The 22,036-nt window shown below is 33.2% G+C and overlaps 1 protein-coding gene across 1 annotated transcript; it reads right to left on the bottom strand.

Moving 5' to 3' along the window:
* Positions 1 to 1,562: 1,562 nt before the first annotated feature.
* Positions 1,563 to 21,119, bottom strand: LOC111053791 (protein 5NUC). The gene is made up of 11 exons (XM_022340717.2): positions 20,701 to 21,119; positions 19,699 to 19,887; positions 17,540 to 17,758; positions 9,256 to 9,456; positions 8,160 to 8,361; positions 7,132 to 7,329; positions 6,051 to 6,214; positions 4,690 to 4,798; positions 3,889 to 4,050; positions 3,153 to 3,356; positions 1,563 to 2,156 (listed from the first exon to the last, which is right to left on the bottom strand). The coding sequence occupies exons 2-11, from the start codon at positions 19,825 to 19,827 to the stop codon at positions 1,948 to 1,950; spliced, it is 1,797 nt and encodes a 598-aa protein (XP_022196409.2). The 5' UTR covers positions 19,828 to 19,887; positions 20,701 to 21,119; the 3' UTR covers positions 1,563 to 1,947.
* Positions 21,120 to 22,036: the final 917 nt, after the last annotated feature.

Here is a 22,036-nt window from a genome sequence, read left to right as displayed (position 1 = left end):
GATATCGACTACAAGTTGTATCAATGATGAATGAGCACTTTGAGATTGTTTTATCTGAAATTTGTTTTATCTTGATTGGTATGCATAAACTGTTCCTCATCGACGAATAATTGATGAAGGATGGTTTGAAAATTATATGCGTGAATATAATAAAGACTAGCACTTTCTATAAGAAACGTCCTATGTTTAGAATTCCATAAACTTCTAAGAAGCCTTACGTTTGGTCACACTTGGATGTTCCAAGTGTCTCTGCAATCTCCATCACTGGACACTGTTCTCTAACTGCATGGGCCTAAGCAGCTTTGCCTATTATTTAATGGATTTTCAAATAATATCGATATATTTATTGTACCATCTTGGGTCCGTATAATCTTAAAGTAAACAACTTTATCAGAAAATGAATGATAATTATCGATTCATTTGAGAATTCTCGTCATGATTTATTGAATCATATGAAATAAATTATTATCTTTATAAGTCTTCAGACATTGTTCAACATTCTCGCAGATGCGATTCGCCTTGTCCAAATTCTACTGTTGGTTCAATCGATCTATTGATATTAATCATTATTGACGATTGGTAACACCATGTGTCTGTATTGAATAGGTTATTCACTTTACAATATAATATGTTCTCTTAAAGTTCGATTTCTATAATAATCCAGAATTTTCACTTGATCAAGTAAAGTCAAACTTCCTTGCACGCTTTTTTATATATCAGTGTATTTTTCCCAGTCTTTTTGCCATTCAACTATCTTATCCAAGACATTTATTCCAGTATTAATCATGAATAATAATTATACGGTATTGATACTGGAATAAAAATTTTTTGTCCAACTTTTGAAAAGCCACTTTCCTAGTTTTCAGTCGGTTGCTTTGTTTGCAGCTCAACAAATTACCCACTTCTATTAATACAAGTGACATAATATTTATTTCAAACCGGGAAGCATTCAGCATGGAATCCAACAACAGACCAGTTTTTTGCACTCTGCAACGATTCTGTTCTTTGGGGTCGCTTGGCAAGCTGTGAAAAAACCAACTCGTTAATCAAAACGAAGTGAGTGCAATTTTTCATCTGTCCTGTTCATGTGAGCGACAGAAAACGCAGCTGTGTTTTCCTCTTTTTATCCGGCGAGAGTTTGTGTGACCTTTGCTTTGTAGGGAGATCCCTTTGGAAACATCTATTTACAAACGGTTAAGGAGCTGTTTTCTGTAGCAAAAAGAGAAGAAAATGGAAATGTTCATCCCTGGTAATGGTCTGACATCTTGAAGAATACATCATTTCGAATGCTTTAGACGACAGACGACAGTCTTGAATGGGAATAAAAATTCGACCTCGTATCTTGGGAAATTTTATCTGGAGAGTTGGATATTTTGATATGTTAAGTTACACAGATGGGCTACATCTTCATGATCTAACAAAATAGCTTTTGAAACCTGGAACTATACTTTCTCATCATTTCAGCACTTGTGACTAGGTACTCAAATCTGATTTGATTGTGGCATTGTTTGTGTAAAAAATAATTATTGCATCAGTGAACCACAAAGAATTGGAAACAAATGTAACAGTTCGAACTTTTCTATTTCTTTAGTTCTACACAGTACCATAGAATAAAACAAACCTAAAGCGATGTATAAGTTTTCTCTGACAGTACATAGCTTAACATAAATTTATAATTCTTTCCAGAATTCAATATCAAGTGTATATCAACGTACTCAACGTTCATTGGGATCAACGGAATTGAAAATCAATTAAAGCAACATGAGAAACTAGACTATTCTAGTTGATCATTCATTGAGCTTAGGTAGGATTTGAACGATTTCTATTATTTCATAACGATTTTTCAAGATCAGCTTGATAACTGAGTAGTTATCAGCTTAATAATTGATCAGTTATCAGCCTTATAATTTCGATTCTTGTTGCTGTTGTGATATTCCACTGCTGTTTCTATGAGAAAGTAATACTGCTTCCTGCTGCTGATTGAATGAACTGATACACAATAAATATGACAAAAAAGAATGCATAAGATGGCTTCAAAGCTTCTGAGCCTGATTCTGTGTGGTTTGATGATATGACAGTTATGCGTCCTTCAAGTCCAGGGTAGATTGGCGATTTCTTGTTGATGTAGATGTGCAGTGCTTCGTGATCAGTAATACCTGAAAGATGAATCCATTATCAGTGTAAACTTAATAAATAGATGCATCGAATTGTTTTAATATTCTTATAACATATAAGTAGGGTGGATTTGAAAAGAGTTTAATCGTTTAATCAGAGAAAAGAAATATAGTTATATAGTTACAAGAAATATACTACTTATGCTTATCCTTTATCCATGGTTTAATTCAGTGGAACATTATTTGGTAGGAGTAGATTTTCAAGCTGTACATTCTAGCTGTACAACTTATCATTTGACATTATTTTGAAGTGACAATGATTCAAGTGAATTGATCATTCAAATTTGTAGAGAAAACATTATTCTTATAAATCATAACTTATGGAAAGGGAAGCAATCTCATGGATAGTTTAGAACATTTTGAATAGCTAAGCATTTCACTCCATAATATTATATTTGTCAGTATTCGTTTGTCGGATTTCAAGCTATGTCGTCTAGCTTGATGTGTCTTGAATTCATAAGTTTAGTTCTTTGTTCATTTGGTAAAGAGTGCAGTATTCTTTCCTAGAGAATTAATACATTTTTGGAGTAACTATGTTTCAAGAGCTTTCCTATCCTAAGAGATTTGTCCCTTCTAGTCAAAAGTATCACGAATGACAAAACTCAAGAATGAAGAGATCAGATAAAACTGTAACTCTATTGATAAAGGGAGACTAACGTGAACCGCACGAAAATAGTCCGATCAGAGTATATTCAACGTACAACCGATTATAAATAAGAATTAATTGATATTCTTATACTCCCCCTGACGAATTGGCAACGTCTATTGGTTGGGGGTTGGGGAAGAGTTGAAGAGTGACTCTGCTCCTCCAATACCTATCAGACTATTTCTGTGCTGTTGACTATAGTATAGATCCGCCGATAGATATGAAACAGATATTGAAAATTATTGAATACGTAAATAATATGGGTAGAATCATTATAGTAGGCTATCAGAAATGAGTAATAAAATATTGTAACATTGAAGTGAAGCACTCACCAAGAGGATGTAAACTGATGATATTATCCTTGATGATCTCGTATTTGTCGCCCCCGTTAGCCAAGTAGTCAGTCACAACAATTCCATAGATCTTGTTGTCGTCAACATTTTCGTAGACAGGGACGGTACAATTTCCACAACGGACTTTCAGCAAGATAACTCGTTGCCCAATCGGTTTGGTGACGTCATAAAAAACTTTCACTCCTGATCAGAATGAAATATATTCAATTTTTTTCAAATGTATAAATAGAAGAAGAAATTCAAAATATCTATCATGAAAAGTGAAAGAATGATCGGTTCCAAACATTCAACTTGCAATTGTTTCTCACGAACACTAAGATAAACTTCTTGTATTTATATTGAGGTCCTCCATCACAGTCAAATGGCTATAAGAAGCGTTATGCATTGAAGGAGGCCGCTTTCGGCTCAAACTGCGGTCGTCATTCACGGAGAGTTTAAGACTTTTTTATGATACTAATAATATAAAGGGAGAGAATTATTGATATGAATCCAAATGAAAAGAGATCAATTGAAAAAGCTACGGAAAACTATTCGTTGAAATGAATCACAAAGTAATAGATAAAAATAACATAGACTAACTGATCAAATCTTGTTAATTGGTACTTGCAAGTCTTTTACTGTATACGATGTGGTATTTCCAAATTTGAATCATTCTTACAAAGTTCTCATTCTTCGGCAAAAGAAGGAAATTGAAAGTATGGTAGAAATTGTATACCTGATACTGAAAGAAATTCTCCAACTTGTTGAACCTTGGTTTGCTCGTAACGATGAACAGCAAATTCAAAGATCTGCTTCAGAATCCTGCCGTAAACATGGACTCTAAGGAGCAAATCATCGAAGGGAAGAATCTGCATGATATCTCCATATGTTATGTTTCCTGAGAAAAGCACATCATTGAAATTTGAAGGAAAAATTTGTGATGACAGGAGATAATCAATGACAGATTAATGGAGTATAGGAAAAACCTAACTACAGACTCAATTCTATGACACTCAATTTTTTCTGTAAATGAGAAAAAGAAATTTTAACTTATCGTCTACATTTATGTAACTGGATATCAATACCCTTCATTATCATAATGATTTATTATTTGTATGCATGAATTATCACTTAAAATTGTCCACTTGGGATAATAGTTCAAAGTTATGAAAGATTAAGTATTGATAAACTTATAATAGTCTAGAGGTTTTGTAAGATATAATACAAGAATAATATTTTTATATTTTGGATATAAATGTGTATAATATTGTTATTCTAGTTAAAATACCTAACTTGATTAAATATAATTAAATAGTATTTTTTGTGGGAGTCTAATTTTGAAGAAATTATAATAATGACGAATCCTCCATTCAAATTCATAAAAATAAGGAAGAAAAGACGTCTCGAGATTTCACTTGTTCTCCATTGAACTTAATTGATTCCATGGTTGGATGGATAAATTAACTTGAACAAAATATTCGGATTGATACATTTCAAATGTGGAGGACTTCACGTAACAGGTATTCCTTGCACCTACCTTTCTCCGCTGTAGAGTTGATTGATCCCCTGATGCCACCGCCCTGGATAATCGCGATCGGAGCTTCAGTCCAGCCCTCTGATTTAATACTTTGAGATTTGTTGACATTCTGAAAATAAAAAACAAATTTATTTCATGTTCATCACACTTTCAACATCACATCATTAGAAAAACTCATGGATAAATGAAAATCTCATGAAATCTCATAGCATTAGTGTACATATGAGTGCTCCAAAGAATTTATACACATATATATATATATATATATATATATATATATAATATATATATATATATATATGTGGTGGTGGCCCCATTGCAATCAAAGTTAAGGTCTCAACATTTCTCCAATTGATATTCATGATTAATTATGGAGGAAATACTGACATTTCTGTTATCAGTTATTGTTCAATTTTATGATCACAAACAACACATTTTTTATCATCACAATTGATGATTTCACATCTCTTCAAATGAATTGAATCATCAGCGATATCAATATTGAGAAAAATATATAAATTATACAGTTTTTGAGTCATGTTCATCTATTCAAACTTCATTGATGTTCGTATTTGAATCGTATCACATCCCGATCTGAAGGTGAAACATTCCAACAATATAATTTGATTGAGATGAGTGGAAATTAATCAAGATGTATCAGATGTACCAAGAGATTAATGAATAAACATGAGTGCCATTAAGCAGAATTGCAAAAGTCCAAAGGATGTACTCTAGCTGAAGGAGAGCTCTGATGAAAATTGTCATCAGCTGGAGATCCATTTGCCTAATGAAATATAAGGGATGGGTTCATTGTGAAGAGAAGACCGTGCTATGATGAAGTTTTAGGTTCATCACTTCAACACAATTTCTGGAGAGCTAGTAACTCAAGCAAGGGCTCTACGAAATGCAGTGCAAAATTATGTCAAGTAGCTGAGTTAATTTTCATTAGTATCATTACATTGCTATGAAAGTCAATATCAATAATTGTCAATATCATTATGAGTATAAACGGTTAAACATCCAAGGTGATTATGATTTGGAAAGTGCCGACATTAATGATTAAAAATATGAATTATTTTATATTCGAGCATTCAGATATCAATTTTGTAATACATTATTTTATATTATCATGATTGTTACTCTAGTAACTCTCAAGTAGTTGAGTTTTTTGAGGCAGGCCCATTTGAAAGACAGGACATACTCGAGCATGCCAAGAAATTCATTGACTCATCTAACTTTTTATCTCATAAATAACTTCATAAGACATGAATATGAGTACTCATGTCAGTGCGTTTTCGCGAATAAATTACTTTACATTCATGAAAATAATGGTATAGATTTGTCTCGTATATTTTACCTACATAATCCACCATAGAGTCAGCAATCATATTTCCGATGTTACACTCGCCCAGCTTACATTCTTTGTGCGCATTACTCAGGAGAACTTTTGTTACGCCAATCACGCCAGAAGTTCTCTTATCCACTTGTTCTTTATAATGCTCTAGCGTTGCAAGAATTTTTGAATCTAGAACAATTCATTGATCATCAGAAAACACAATCATGATGAGGATGTATATAGATATTCGAATTTCACGGTAATTCAAGCTTTTCGAACGCTTCGCAGAACTGAAGCACACTGATGTTTCTCTGCCATTAATATAGTGATTAGGTAGTTTCTTCTCATTACTCATGCTCTTACTCACTTATTCCTGCAAAGATATGCATTGATAGAGCATGATAGTACCATTCATTGGAATTTATAGCTTTTGAATGGAATTGGAAGAGAATGAAATGTCATGATTATTGTCTCATAGTGGTAATTGTTTATTGAAGCTTACTTTATTGAAATTCGATTGTACCTACGTTATCTAGTATTCCGGTAATCATTTTGTATCATTACTTGAAATATTATTTTTAAAGTTCTGTGATGTATTCAGTTTTTCTTCAGTGTTGTATTCCAAGTTCTGTATTCTACCATGATAAAAGTAAAAAAACTTCTCTCAATGCTTAGTTACAGAATCCTGGAAATCGACATTCTCTCACAAACTATTAATATTATTATTTGTATGGCTTTTATTGGCGTGGAGTCCCTAACGGAAGCTGCACCTCGCCTGGATATATCATTTGAGCAGTCAATGGGCCTTACGACTGTCAGACTTCAGTCGGGACCGAAAAACTGGAGTATTTTATAAATCATACTTATCACAGATTATGTTTCATATACTGCATTGTATAAGTGGAGTTCATTCCTTTAATTATTTCTTGAGAGAATAATTGCAATATGTTCACAACAAGTATCATATAAAATTAATTTGGATGGAAGTGTTCATATTGAGTTTTTTCCATAGTGATAATTCTTCCACTCTAATGATTTTTCTAAAGTTCAACCCACGATAATTGGAATACTTGATAATTTATCAATCTAGTCATGATTTTTCTCACCTTCAGGGTAGCTGGAGTTCAAGAGTATAGGGTTCCCCGAAAAAGCTACAGGCTCTCCATCATTGTCAAAATCTACCATCAAGTGGCCCAAATATTTTGTGAATGCATACGCCTGTACAACGGCCACATTTTTTCCCGAGCGCTGAGTCACTATTTTTGGATATGTGTTGATCGGTACCTCAATATCTGGAGCATCTCCTACATAATAAATTATTCAACATCATGTCAAACAGTGTTATCAGTTGTAGCGGTGATATTATATGATTTTATATATGGTCTCTTCCTTATCCTATCAGAGCCTTGGATTTCAATTTCATAGGAAAATTCAATGGGGAGTAATCACAGATAATATTTCAACATTTCACAGATAGTAAGAGCAGAATATTTCCATGAATATATATCTATATATATTTATGAATGATAAAATGACAGTTAGACAGTTGATATAAGTCTCAATGATTTCTGCTCAGAATTTTCTTATAACTTCGTAACAATCTCATAACAATATTATTCAGACAAAATGTTCAGTCTATCCAATCTGAAAATGATATCAATCAGTAGTTAGCCTCACTGTTATTTTTGTTACTCAGTTACGTTATTGAAATGAACTCTTGAACTTATTCGTAGACCTTTCCGAAATTGAAGAAGCATCGTTTAAAATTGTTTGCATTTGTAGCAAAATGAAAGTATGTTGTGCTATTCAGAGATACAGGAAGCGCTCTGATGGTTCTCTCCACGGATATCGATAACTAAAGTCCACATTTAAACATTAGAATTGTTTTATGCCTTTCAAAAATGTCACAACTGAGCAAGAAAAATACTCGTAAGTGAGCCTCCATTTATGAATACATTATGTGATTGGATATTTCTCAAAAAGAATTGCACATTTACTAGCCTATTCCTAGATGAATTGAAAAGGAAAACGAAATTTCAAATTGATATTAATTAAATATACTGAGAAATGGAACTTGTAAATTGATTCTCGTAAGTTTATTATAATTCACTTTCTCAATGAATTGTTGTCTCACCTGTGAAGAGGAATGTGTTTGTGTGTCCCCCAACAACCACATCAACATCTGGACAGTTCGCAGCTATTTTTTGATCCATATAGTACCCTGAATGACCAAGTGCTATGATGATGTTAACGCCTTCTGTTTTCAGTCTTGCTGATTCTCGATTTATACTTTCTATCTCGTCTAAGAAAATCACTTTTCCGGTGTTGTGCATATGCTGGAAAAGATACAGAAAACCAAAGATTGATTGATGAATAAAGACTCAGATAGTCACACATTTATATTACATAGGAAAGATAACATGCTTAAAAAGTGTTGAGGTGGCATTTATTTCAAAAATCAAGTTCTTAGAATACGTACTGTACTATGGTTTGCTATGGTGGTGAACGGCCTTGACCCTTGGTTCATCAGTCACTTTAGTTGGAGATCGCTTTCAATTCGATCAAATTCATCATTGACTAATATTTCACATCACACATTGAATTCCATTTTCAATATTATACACAATAGAAATCTTGATTTCAATCTCGATTTCAATTTTGTATTCTCAATAGTAGGTAACCCGTGCTCCGGAATCTCCTAATTGAGATTAAAAACTTGACCTATTAAGATTTAAAAAAATTGAAAATAAACCTTCAAACATTCTCGGTAAGTTTATTTGTATCATATGAATACATAAATCATTGAGAAATTGATATACGCAAAATCTCAAGTAAATAAGTTCAGTAGTTTAGACATAATGATGCGTCATTCGTGATTTCCTATCTCCTACATAAGCCGATTCTTTCCTTCATTGGATGACACTGTTTACGTAGAGAGAAGTTTCTTCAACTATTCAGGCTCTTATATTATAAATTGAGAGATGAGAAAGTTTATTATAATAAACCTTTGAATTTTCTCAGCGCAACGAATATCACTGAATTTAATTTGTCAGATAATTCCAGACATACTCTTTGTTCCAGAAATGATTTATTCATTTATTGCCTGGTTCCCAGAACGCTTTTCGAATATATTGAATGTATAGGTTTAATGGTCCATACATACCATAGAAACTGGGCCTAAGCCTTTCTAATAGGATTGATTTTTTTTCTTGGAGACTTGTGAAGCTCACCTGAGTGTCTGGTGTAAGGTAGCCGATTATTCCAACTTTTGTCCCATTTATAATCTTGACAATTGAAGGTCTCAGAGAAGGAACATCGAGGTCAGGTTCAAGAGTGATGTTCAGATTGCAGGCAACTGAAATCGTTGATACTCTTGCCAGAAAAGGAGCCAAACCCTCCGGTCCATCATCAAACTCATGATTACCTAAACACTAAATAAGGTATCAAAATTAATAAATGAGAGTTCTTGATAATTGTATATGGGATTCATGGAATATTACTTTGAATAAATTGGTCGAGTAATAAATTGTGCAGGTGGAAAGTGGCTTATCCTCATTTGTTTGTTCTCGAATTCATTAGCATTGTTTCCACAATCTTAACACGAGGCAAGAATATTATGGACTTCATTTGACGGAAAATTTCATACCCCCAAACCCAAATAAAGAATGTTTTCGTGGATTTTATCTATATGTAGCCCCAGAAATTTTCAATACAATTCCCAATGTGTGGCAAAAACGCAAACCTCCTGTCCAAAATTCAAAAATGAACTTAAATAATGACTTTCATCGATGGATGAGATCGAGAACCTATTAAAAAAAATCAGTTAAATGCATCATTCAAACTGGCAGCATGCAACTATTGGGACTTTCAATAAGAAATCAAACATATTTAGGTACTGTACATTCAATCATATCAACTTGGAAATCATAAACAGCATCACGATCAAAATTTTAAAGTAAAAACGTAAAAGGTACGGAACGAACTCTTTTCTTTTAGGTTAAGTTTTGTTATTAGCTCAAATCATCCATTACTTCATAATTATTTGCATTCACTCATCTCTCCATCATTTCATTATCCATCTCTTCATCACTGTAGCATTCATTTTCACATTGAACATAATATCATTTATGTACTACCATCATATACATTTTTTCTCACTATAATTTCACTTCCAGAGTATATTTTTCAATATATTTGCACTTAGTTTTCTTGAACTTTTGCATCGAAGTATAGTTTTAGATAATTATTATTGTTTCTCTTTTTAATCAACTAGAAACATACCTTAAGTTCTGTTGCTAGCATAGTCTTCATTTTTACTTCTTACGTATTTTGTTTAAAACAAGAAAAATTGCAGAAGATAAGCTCTTTGATGACATCTCCCACATAGAAATTTCTCGGTAGTGCCTTTCTCAGTAAATTTAGAGATTATATTTAGAATATAAATATTATTGTAAGTGATTTCTCTATTTAATTGTATATAATTTCTCTAATTTCATAGAAGCTATGTTTTCTTTTTTGTTTGTACTTATGTTCACTTTCTTTACTGAAGAATAAAAATTTTTTATTATTTATTTATCTTGTATAGAAAAAAACCTCCTAACCACAGCAAAGCACACAATAATGAACTGGAAAACCTATCAGCTAATTCATACATTTCAATACGGAACATACAAAGAAGCTATGTTTTCTTTTTTGTTTGTACTTTTGTTCACTTTCTTTACTGAAGAATAACAATTTTTTTTTCCTCCACCCACTGTCTAAAGTACTTACTTTACTCCCTGAAACATAATACTAAAGTGTCACTTCTTCGCTCTAGGTAGTAAAAAACAGAAAAACTCCCTAGGGAGTAAAAGTGACTCCATTTAAATAACATGGGAAGCATCTCTATTTAAAAAACTTACATGGTAATAGGTTAGAAGGTCTAAGCTCAGATGAGAAAGCGTAATAGAGGTGTCTGTCATTGAGTCAACTGAATTCAATACCACAACCAGAAATTTGATCAACTCATGAAATATATGTTTGTATGATATTATATTCTTAATATTGGTAGACGATAAAAATTTATACAATTTTTAAAATATTTTATTCTATTCAAAATACCAGCCAACAAATATTTTTGATCTGCATTCTGCAATTCAAATCTGAACCGCGTGATCTGGAGTCAGCCATTTTTGGTAGCTCAGCTGATATGATTGTTACAACTTTGGCCGATAGATAGCGCAATCAGCAGTGCCACAGTATACATACAGTACGGAAACTTGGCTATACCCTGACGCCAAAATCCGCCATCTTGTTAGGAAGCGCCGCATTGTAATAGTATTGATGGTAGGTTCGGATTACTTTAATGATCCGGATCAATTGATCTCGTTCACTGTAACGAGCCAATCAGAAGACCAGGATTGGAACTTCCCAAGGTCACGTGACGTGTTTAGTATTGGGGTCATGTAAAAAGCATTGGTTAGATAGGTGATTGATTACAAGTTTCCTTTCTGTACTTATTCTGTGGCAGTGCCTATCAGACGACCGGTTTTTAGGTTTTAGTTTTTAGGTTATGTTGTTAGGAAACATTGTCATCAATACGTAAGTTATTAGAATGATTTAATTTTCAGTTTCTATAAAAAAATGTAGATGGAGGAAAAATGTTGTGTACATCACGAGTGAAAAATACTTTTTCTCCCTCAGGAAAATTGTTGCCCTCGGCTTCGCCTCGGGCTTCAAACTTTTTCCCTCAGGGAGAAAAAGTCGTACTTTTCACTCTAGATATACAAATAACTAATTATTTATTCATCTTGTACAGAAAAAACCTCCCAACCACAGCAAAGCACACAATAATGAACTGGAAAACCTATCAGCTGATTCATACATTTCAATACGGAACATACAAAGAAGCTATGTTTTCTTTTTTGTTTGTACTTTTGTTCACTTTCTTTACTGAAGAATAGAAATTTTTTATTATTTATTTATCTTGTACAGAAAAAACCTCCCAACCACAGCAAAGCACACAATAATGAACTTGAAAACCTATCAGCTAATTCATACATTTCAATACAGAACATACAAAGAATTCCAATACTGCATGAAATTCTACAGAAGTATGCAAAATTGTTTGAAATTGCTTGGTCAAGGTAAAATTGAAATTCTATTCATGAAGTATATTCAATCTTGATTCTTAAATCCGAAATAAGTGAGGAGGTTCCATAAGAATATCATGCATGAATGGATCGTCGAAAAATCAATAACCAAATAAATATCCAGTTCAAACCTAAATTTTGCCATATTGTGATGTGGTAGTACGTTCTGATGTTTCGTGTTCTGCTATTCATAACCTATTCATAATGACATTATTCACAATTATTGAAAACCAATGAGCGTAACAACCTCATATGGATGAGCATTGTTTTATCACCATTTTCACTCCAAAATTAATCATGCCTCTGAAACAAATACATAAACTTCTCAATCATGACATTATTTTTTTAAAAAATTGAAGATTGATGTTTTCGCTAAGCGAATAAGACGTTCCAAACAACCGGAAAAAACTTGAAATTTGACAACTCATTCACTTTATATCAAGAAGATTCTGATTAGAGTGAAATAGGTAAAGTCTTCTCCATCATGAAGTAATTTCAGTCTTATCTGGATAATGGAGTGTGTTACATAACATTACAGACTATCACTAGAAATGTTTAAATATTCAAATTTCGAGTCGTCAATGCCACTCTAATTACAACAGTGATATGCCAAGCTACTCCAACAATTAGTGTACAATCACTGTTGAATCTATGTAGCTTATTGTGACTAGGTTGTTGAATTGATGAGGTGACAATTATTTACGAGATGCATGTCGTGAATACTGCACAAACGTTAGTTAGCATGGGTAGTTAGAATAATTATTTATAGAGATAATAACTATTATTATTGTATAGTATTGTCGGAAGAATCTTATGACAATCAGTTTGAAAGGTTTGACTTGAAACGAATAAAGCTTTTCCAAAAAAATATATTGTGAATCTTCTAAAGATGTTGGTGGAGTTCATGATTGAATGAAATGTAACAGTTTTAAATTATCTCTTATTATGTTATGACTGTAAAAAAAGACTAGTGAAGGTACTAAAACACAGCCAAGGGTTCAAAAAAATAACAGTTGGATAGGCCTACATAATGAAGTTTCAAAATATTCATATAATTTATTCATGAGGGAATGGAATCAGGTTCAATTTACTGTTAGTTTTGTTGAATACTCTCATTATTACAAGAATAATACACCTACTTTCATTAAACTGCAATGTCATTTTGGCTGTATCTTATTCACGTAACTGCAACATGAATCTGAATTTCAATCTGACGAAACGTTGAAGTTGTATTTATTTTTTAAAAGGTTTCCACAACGGAACGTGAGTAGACAATATTCCATAAAACGTGATGAAAACGGTTAGAAAGAGTGAACATTGACTCCAGCTTACTACTGTAATTACTGATCTGTGGTTGTTACCTCACTGCTGGTAATTCAATTTTTTCCTAAAAAAAATGTCCGTGAAGAAATCTTGTGTTCCTCAATTTTCAAGTCTCATAAAATGATCTAGTTCAAAGAACGTTGGATATTTTCCATGTAATTCTGCCAGAGCATAAAGCGTTTTCTGATAGCGATTTTAGTGTCAGAAGGGCAGGAAGCTCTCCGATTGGCTGATTCAGTTGGCACCTACATTTATGCCTGAAGAAATGTTCTGCCACTTAATGTCGATATCAAGAATATTAACAGGTGATTGAGCTAACGTATCATGTACAAATAAAATGTAACACAGATAAAACTGTGTTGAATACATACCAGGAGAATATGTGCTATTAATTTTATATGACTTCTCCCCCAACTGCGACTGTAAGTTGGCCACATGGCAAAGAGCGTTCCCCGAGGAAATTAGGAGATCTTTTGCCACATAAAAGTACGAAGGCCTACCCGGTCTTAATGTTTCACAACTTTGTTCTGTATTATTTTGAGAATGCACTTCCCCTAAGATCTGTAGAAATTGATCCTTGCATACAAAATGGAATTTATTGATCCTTGCATTCAAAATGAATATCACTAGAATTCTCAGATATTGAATAACAAGATCGATCAATATGACATTCACCTCAGTTATTGACTTCTAAGGCTCCACACTTGAACCGTATCACCGATCTCAAAAATGTTATGTTAAATGACCGGTACAAAAATGTTGCATACAAAATCATACATCTGACTTTCTTTTTTGTTCCTCCCACTTAATAGCTGTTCAATGAATATCAGAGAACAATATTTCTAGTCGTTTCAGTGTGAGTAGAAGAGTCATTCCGAATACAGTCTCAGCTTATTTCTCATACCGGATGATACGGTTAGTGTTTCATCAATCCCGGTATTCCCGGTCTGTGATACTAGAAGCAACGCTATACTCAACTTTTTAATGGCTCATCATAGAGACCTACATAATATCATTGATGCGGATTTCAGTGAACGGATCAAGACAAATTGGTTAGATTTTCAGAGTTCACATTACTCTGGAGTTGATTTTGTCTTTAGTAAGAGCTAGGAAATAGAATTTTTTTGTTGGGAATATTTCATGTTTTCTTAGATTAGGAATTGTATCCAACTTTATTCTTAATTTGCTGTAACATATTGAGTGAGCACTCACTATATTTGAACTATAAGTACTTGTCAATAGATTGTTATCCATGGAATTATCTTCATTTTTTTAGTTTATTCTCAATTTTGAATTTTTAATAAAATATAGGTGATAAAGAAAGTGTCCCTTGATATGTGTTTCGTGTTATCCTTAGCTTTCTCTGAACAAATTATGAATAAAAAAGTATGAGAATCTATATAATTACAAAAAACTCATGTTTTACCATGAAATTAAACCTCCGGTCTGAGAGACCGGGTGATACGTCGGTGGTTGAAGAATCATGATACGGTTAAACTGGATCATTGTAGATTATAGTACGCCTCCACCTTCAAAAACAAGTTCTGATTCAAAATTTTATCCTTGAAAGGACTGTTTCTTACGTAGTATGAGTTGAAAAGTGCTCTGCTGAATAGTGAGTCTATTTTTCTGGCTTTAAATTTTGTGAAATAACTCGAACATTCTCTTATCAAGTAATGGTGATTTGAATCTGGAATTTTTGTTTCTATTTAGTTCGATGATTGTCAAAATTTAAAATCCTCAGTTCATGTTGCTTTTGAGTGGAAATGGGCTGAATTTTAGAAAAATGGAATCTTACCCCTTTTGAACCTTTTTTTGTTATCTGAATTTGGGAGAAAGTACTCGGATAGGTATCCTTTGTTTTACTTTTCTGATCTGTAATTTTTGAAACCAAATAAATGTGAAAGAGTGATTGAACGAATTGGTAACATCTTCAGGTTCATCGTTAGAATGTGCGATTGATAAAATTGAAGAACTCTAAATCTTTTCTTGAATTGAACAAAGTGGTTAACTTGTTGATACTTGTCAAGGAACTTTAATATTCTTCCATTCAACAATAAATTATTGTTGAACAGATTGGAGTTGTCCTCTCAAGAAAAAAGTGCGCTTTGTGGTAGGTATTTTAGTGTATATTAGTATACACTCTTTATCAGTCTACTAAACTCTTGTATGGTACGCTACACTCATGGTACCTTGTAGTAGAGTAATTTAGATAAATAGATAGAATGATAATTAAATTTGTTCCTCAAAGAGAATGTGATGATGTTCTATTTTTGTAAGAATGCCTAGGACGTTGATAGTGTTATACTTATTAACATTAATAGATTGGCTCCTTCGAACGTCAAGACTAGGCAACTACCCAAACACGCAGTTTAGTAATGCCTCAATGTCATCAACAATATTTACCAGAGTGGGCTAGTTCCACCACTGACCGCAGTTCAGTGTTAGCGCTGCTGTGCTCAATGTTATAAATTTCGTTAGTTCCCATCCCAACCGGTCCAGTTTTGGGGTTCATCGCCTATCAACATTAAACTCTATTGTACAGAACATTGATTATACAGTATTGGATCCGTGCATTGATTGGATGAAGTCCGTAATGGATAATAATTTGTGAATAAGAATAATTTGATGATAGCTCCCTTAAACGATATTATATAGTGTGATTGATATTGAATATCAAACGTACTGAATAAATGAGCTGTCTTCTAATATCGGGTGAGTAATTTTTGAATGATCATTTTTATTCCACTAATCTACAATCTAGTAGGTAACTGGGAACTGTGTAGTGTTTAACTGTTCATTATTGGATATGATGATGGTACAGTAATTTTATTAAACCACTAGCTTCTCCGGCGAACTTCGTACCGCCAAAAAGTCAATGTATCTTATGTCACACTTGACTTTATTTGGTGAACCATGAAATTCATCTGACAATCAATATTTTTTCATTCACATCTCAATACGGACTTCCTAAGTGCTTAAAACTACTGTTTTAATACCAGTACCTAAACAATTTCATCACAGAGTGAGGTGTTTTTTACAGCAGGTAAGTTTAGATGCTAAATCATATTATCACAACATGATCTTGAATCATGATGATTTTCCCGTTCTATGTTAGCCGCCCGGCCGACAATTTCGAGAACATACCTATGTTTAATGGATTAATAATAAATATAATTATTATTAGCACCCCTAATAAAATTTCTGTTCAGAAACTATCCCCAATATTCACACAACATATTCCCAAAGTTTGCCGTTCTGTCAAGTAGTATTCGAGTCCATAGAGAACAAACAAACTAACACACAAACAGACATTCATTTATATATATATATATATATATATATATATATATATATATATATATATATATATATAATCTTAAAATCCAACGCACGTTATCTTATCTGGAGATTTCGATGTAAACCGAGTTTTTACGAATTTAAAACGAACGTGTTACTGATATGACGTTCCATTCTCATGCTTTCACTGGAGAATTCAAGAGATCCGATAAAGAATTTTCTTCCAGTTACGAGTTATATTGTCTTAAACCTTGGAATATTTTCTATGATAGTTTCATTTTCTAAAAACAACTTTCAATCTCAGGAAAATGAATGGTCTGAAAAAACAGCAATGGTTTTTAAGGTGATATTCAAGTGCATTACTTGCACACTCAACCAATATTCAAGCAATGCTGTAGTTGTTTTTTCAACAAATATTGCCGATTGAATTTCGATCTGTCTGGTTTTTAAGTATAAAGATAATAAGCAGATAGGATGAATGTATTGCATCTGGAGCCGGGTTTTAATTCTTTCTGAACCTCAATTTAAAGAAAAATATCTCTCTCAACAACCTTATACTGTACATCGGAAGGATTCTCATCCCAAATTGAAAAACTCCTACTCTGTAGAAGGGGTTCAAGCTTAAGAAGAATAAATAAGGTCAAGAACTGTGACCATTTTCAAATTTATTGATTTCGTAAATCATGGATCATGGATTAGTATTGTACCATTTTATCCGATGAGAGTGATTAGTATTCAAATTTTATAAAAGTTATCTCACCATAACATCCAGGCCCATACTATCAATGAACTGAGCGATTATCTTCCATTTGAAAATGGAGTAGTAGGGTGTGCCTTGGAACGTATCACCAGCATTCATGAATAGAACATGACGTTTTCCGGCCATGGATCTTCTTATTTCGCTCACTGTCGCACTCACTCTTGCAAAACCTCCAAAACATTTTCCGGGTTCCTTGCAGCGACCACTGGTTTGACTAACCTGTTCAATATCAATTTCCAAAGTTTGAAAAACATTATTCTTGGTTTGAACTATTCACAGTTAGTAACTAATCACAGTTGATTAATCCTACGATGTATTCTTACATCATGAATGAATAATAGTACCTACAGTATGATGTATAGTATGAAAATGTCACTCAAAATGATGTGTAATATACACAGCATATCATGAAATAGAATGATTTAGGAAAGAGTGACTTTTTATTTGTTGACGTGGCGGTTTGGACAGTAATTTCCACTTCACCACTTCACTACTAATACAAAGTGCGTCAGAGAAACTTACTTATTTGAAAAAAATCTTGCTCGTTAAATTGGTCGTGTAGAGGGGCAGGAGGAGGCGCATCTGGAGGGAGAAGTTCTCAAATTTATCCTCCCTCAAGTAAATAGCCATCATGCTCCGGTCTAGAGAGCAGCGGGACTTCGCAGTTGAGAGCTTCTTTTCTAATGGTCGATCACCTTCCGTGCTCGATTTGAAATTCCTCCCTACAGACTCGTTCCTGGCCATAATTCGATTCTGTCGTGGATTATCTCATTTCAGGAGTGTGGAAGTGTCGCCAAACCCAGAAATGGACTTCAACTCCATTAGAACTCCAGAAAATATCGAAGAGTGAGGCAGTCAGTTGTGCGTTCTCCCCGGCGTTCAGCTCGCAAACACGCAGCTGCTATGGCAATTTCTGACTCACTGTTCGACGAATTTTGCATGAAGAACTTCAACTTCATCCCTATGAATTGGCTGTTGTTCAAGAATTGACTGAACGCGATTTTGTTGCCCGTCAAAATGCATGTGATATGCTGATTGAAGACCTGCCTGAAGACGTGATCATTTCACAAGGCTCATTTTCATATTATGCTTAATGTGATTTTTTTATGGGATTATTTGAAATCCCTGGTTTATGTCGATCGATCACGGACTGTAGCACACCTCAAGAACACCATTCGCAACGCCATTGCCAACATACCGATTGATATACTGCAACGAAATTTTAAAAATCGACTTTATCAGTGTATGTGCAATGGGGGTCGCCATTGGTCTGATATGATTTTCAAGACTGCATGGAAAAAATTGAGATATTGTATTCTCATATAAGAAAATATTGAAACAATATCCAAAGTAATTTTGTTTTCATTGACCTTTCAAATAAGTACGTTTCTCTGACGCACCTTGTACATGTGAATAAAATATAACATGAAGCTTTGAACATTATCTCATAAAACTGAATTGTGCAATGCTTCTGTTATCAGTAGTAGAAGCGTTCCACAAGAGTGTAATGATTCCATATTTCTATCTGTTCCTCTCACGAACTAATGTGATATATATATTTTTTTTATTAGTGGCAAAAATAACAAGAAATGATAATATTATTAATTTCATGATTCAAGTTGGATTGTGAGTAATTCATGATGATAGGAATATTATAATCAATGGTCCACAGCTGAATGGAGATATTACCATTCATTGTTTGTGCGAATAAATAAGTTTGTTCAAATTCAATAAATAATCAGAGTAAGAACGGTTTTCAACACTCAACATGACGAGTAAAATCAAGCATTTGTAGAATAATAGTAGATACCAATGTGACTTCTTCAATGTGACTGTGCATAATGTTTTACACAAAAATTCAAGGCATTGATTAGGTATGCAACATGGCATTTTGGTGTCAATTCCAACAAATTCAGTATTAGAATTGACAGACATGCAAAGCCTAGATTGAAAATAGTAGAAATCATTAGAGCCTAATCTTATAATTGAAATAATCTTTATACCATATTCAATTGTTTCTTTTAGCTTTATGTTGTGACTTATAAGCAATGATCAGGAAATTTTCTTTTAGAAGATGTGTAATTATTATTTTCAGAGATTGTGCAATATATTTAGTATGAAATCAATCATTTGTAGAATAATAATAGATAAGAACTTACCTCTTCAATGTGGCTGTGCATATCATTGTTGTGAAGTATTAGAAGTTTCAAGTCCCCGGATACACTTTCTACAAAACATGCTGTAAGAAAGGGAAGCATGAAAAGTGCCAATTTTGATGCTCTGTACATTTTCTAAATGTTTCTTTCGAAAGGTCACTCAAAATACTAATTATGATGAACAAGAGCTTCCTGAAAAGAACATTGAAATCACATTAAAATATGCTGTGGGACATGTGGGATGTAGTATTGATCGATTTATTATTTAGTTGGAGACATTTTTATGGAATATGGATACTGTTCAAGTAGGAGTTTGAAGAACTATTGCATACATTGTTGCGTATACAATGAGAGAAATTGTTCTCATTTCCCGGTGGTTTCGAACCATTTAAACTCATCTGTCATCATGCTTCCTTCTACTGTGGCGGCATAAGGCTGAGATGGAATCACATCAGGCAATTAGCAATAAGCATTATTGGGAAATGTACGAGTATTAGACGAGTATACGGGACTGTGATATACATGCATTTCTTGTTATTTTATTTATGCAGAAAATAAAGAATTTGAATTTGAATGAAGGCTACTTTTACTTGAATTTGTGCAATATTTTTCGTGTTCCCACCATAAAATAGTTATCATTTCTCTATCGTGAAAAATAATAGTATTAAATTTAATAAACTGCACCTTGATTACCTACGTGCACCTGCGTGAATTGTGTAGGTAATTCTTTTTTTTCCTTCTACAACGAAACATCCTTCAACCTCTACTATCATTCTATTACTATTCTACAAACAATAGTCTATTATATTGTGAACAGTTCATGTACTGAGTTCATTTCATTGAACCAAAAATAATTCCAATATTAAAACTTACTCTCAACAGAATAACCAAAAGTGTTGGGTAACAAAAGAAACTTGTTTCAATATTGTAATTCATCTATAAACAGTGCATTCATGGATGAACAAACCATGTAATTTATGATTGGCTGTTGACTATTGCACTCACCAAAGTTAAATTTTGGCTCTCCTTCCTCTTCTCGACTGTAATCCACAGAGATGTAGCCGTCACTCCACTGTGACAAACACTTTTTGATTCCACATAAAAATGGAACTGTTTGCACTCCCAGTTATCATCAACCAAACGTTTGAATACTATAGCATTTCAAACAAGAAGAGTGTGAATTCCCATCTGTACTGAACTGAGTACAGCCAATAATTATTATTGTATTTAGTTTGTAGGAACAAGTATGGAAGTGATATTATTGTGCCAGTTGAGTGAGTACTACAAACTCGACACTGTTTCAGTTAATAACTAAAAGTTTGCTAGACGGTCGCCGAAACAGGTTGAAGCTGATAATAATGTCGAGCGCTATCAGTCTACTGCCTGGTGTCATGTGCTGAATGCCAGACCTTGCCTCATTCACTTATCAAAGTTGAGTAGAATTTTTAATTGGCTCATTGTCACTGTGTGAGAAAAGAAGAGAACAGACAGGTGAAAAACAAACAGACAGGCAAACAGAGCTACTCAGCTCTCATAATTGTTCGTGCATCTGAAAAGCTTTCATCTCGGTTTGAAAATATGTGGACTGAATTAGTAACAGCGTTGTATTGGTTCATTAGCTGTGATTTTTCTTCATAATTTAAATGTTATAGAGTCTCTTTACATCTCTAATGGAGCTACAGCCTATATTCGGCCGTTGGTCTCAACCTATAGAATTATGAAATAGGAATATCAATATCAAATATGATTGTTATATTCGACCATATGCGCCTTTCCAAGTAGACATCGGAAAATGTGTACTGAAGTCTGGATAATATGACAAAGATAATTTCTTTCAGACTGCATTGTGAAAATGAAAAAGATATTGATTTCATCAATAACAAACTGTTAATATTGTTATCGATTTATTATTCTCATTCCTTATTAATTCTTTCTTGATTTAGATTTATTCTTATCTATTTTATCCATTTATGAAGATAAAATATCATGAACATGTAATGAGATGCTTCCATGACCGATGTTCATACTCATGCCTTAATCATGCCTTCTGATCCAAATATTTTACCCTTCTTATTCGAGTTATCGAAAAATGTCAAAGGACTTTTCTTATTCTGTGGTCAAAATATACAATACCTATATATTTTCAAGGATATGATTGCAGTATCTTAATATCAGTATATACGATACTCAGTAAGAGAGGACCATATCTAACAAAATTCTGTTTTACTTATTGATCTGTACGGAATTCTTACCGTATGTATTCAACTTGTCTTGAAGAAATCAGCCGTAGATATTATATATTCTCAAAGACTAACATACCTGAAGATAGAAAAACAAAAAC

This window comes from Nilaparvata lugens, chromosome 11 (genome assembly GCF_014356525.2).
Source record: "Nilaparvata lugens isolate BPH chromosome 11, ASM1435652v1, whole genome shotgun sequence".
Lineage (NCBI taxonomy): Eukaryota > Metazoa > Arthropoda > Insecta > Hemiptera > Delphacidae > Nilaparvata > Nilaparvata lugens.
The sequence above is the reverse complement of the archived record's forward strand: the minus strand, read 5'-3'. Positions and strand labels throughout refer to the sequence as shown.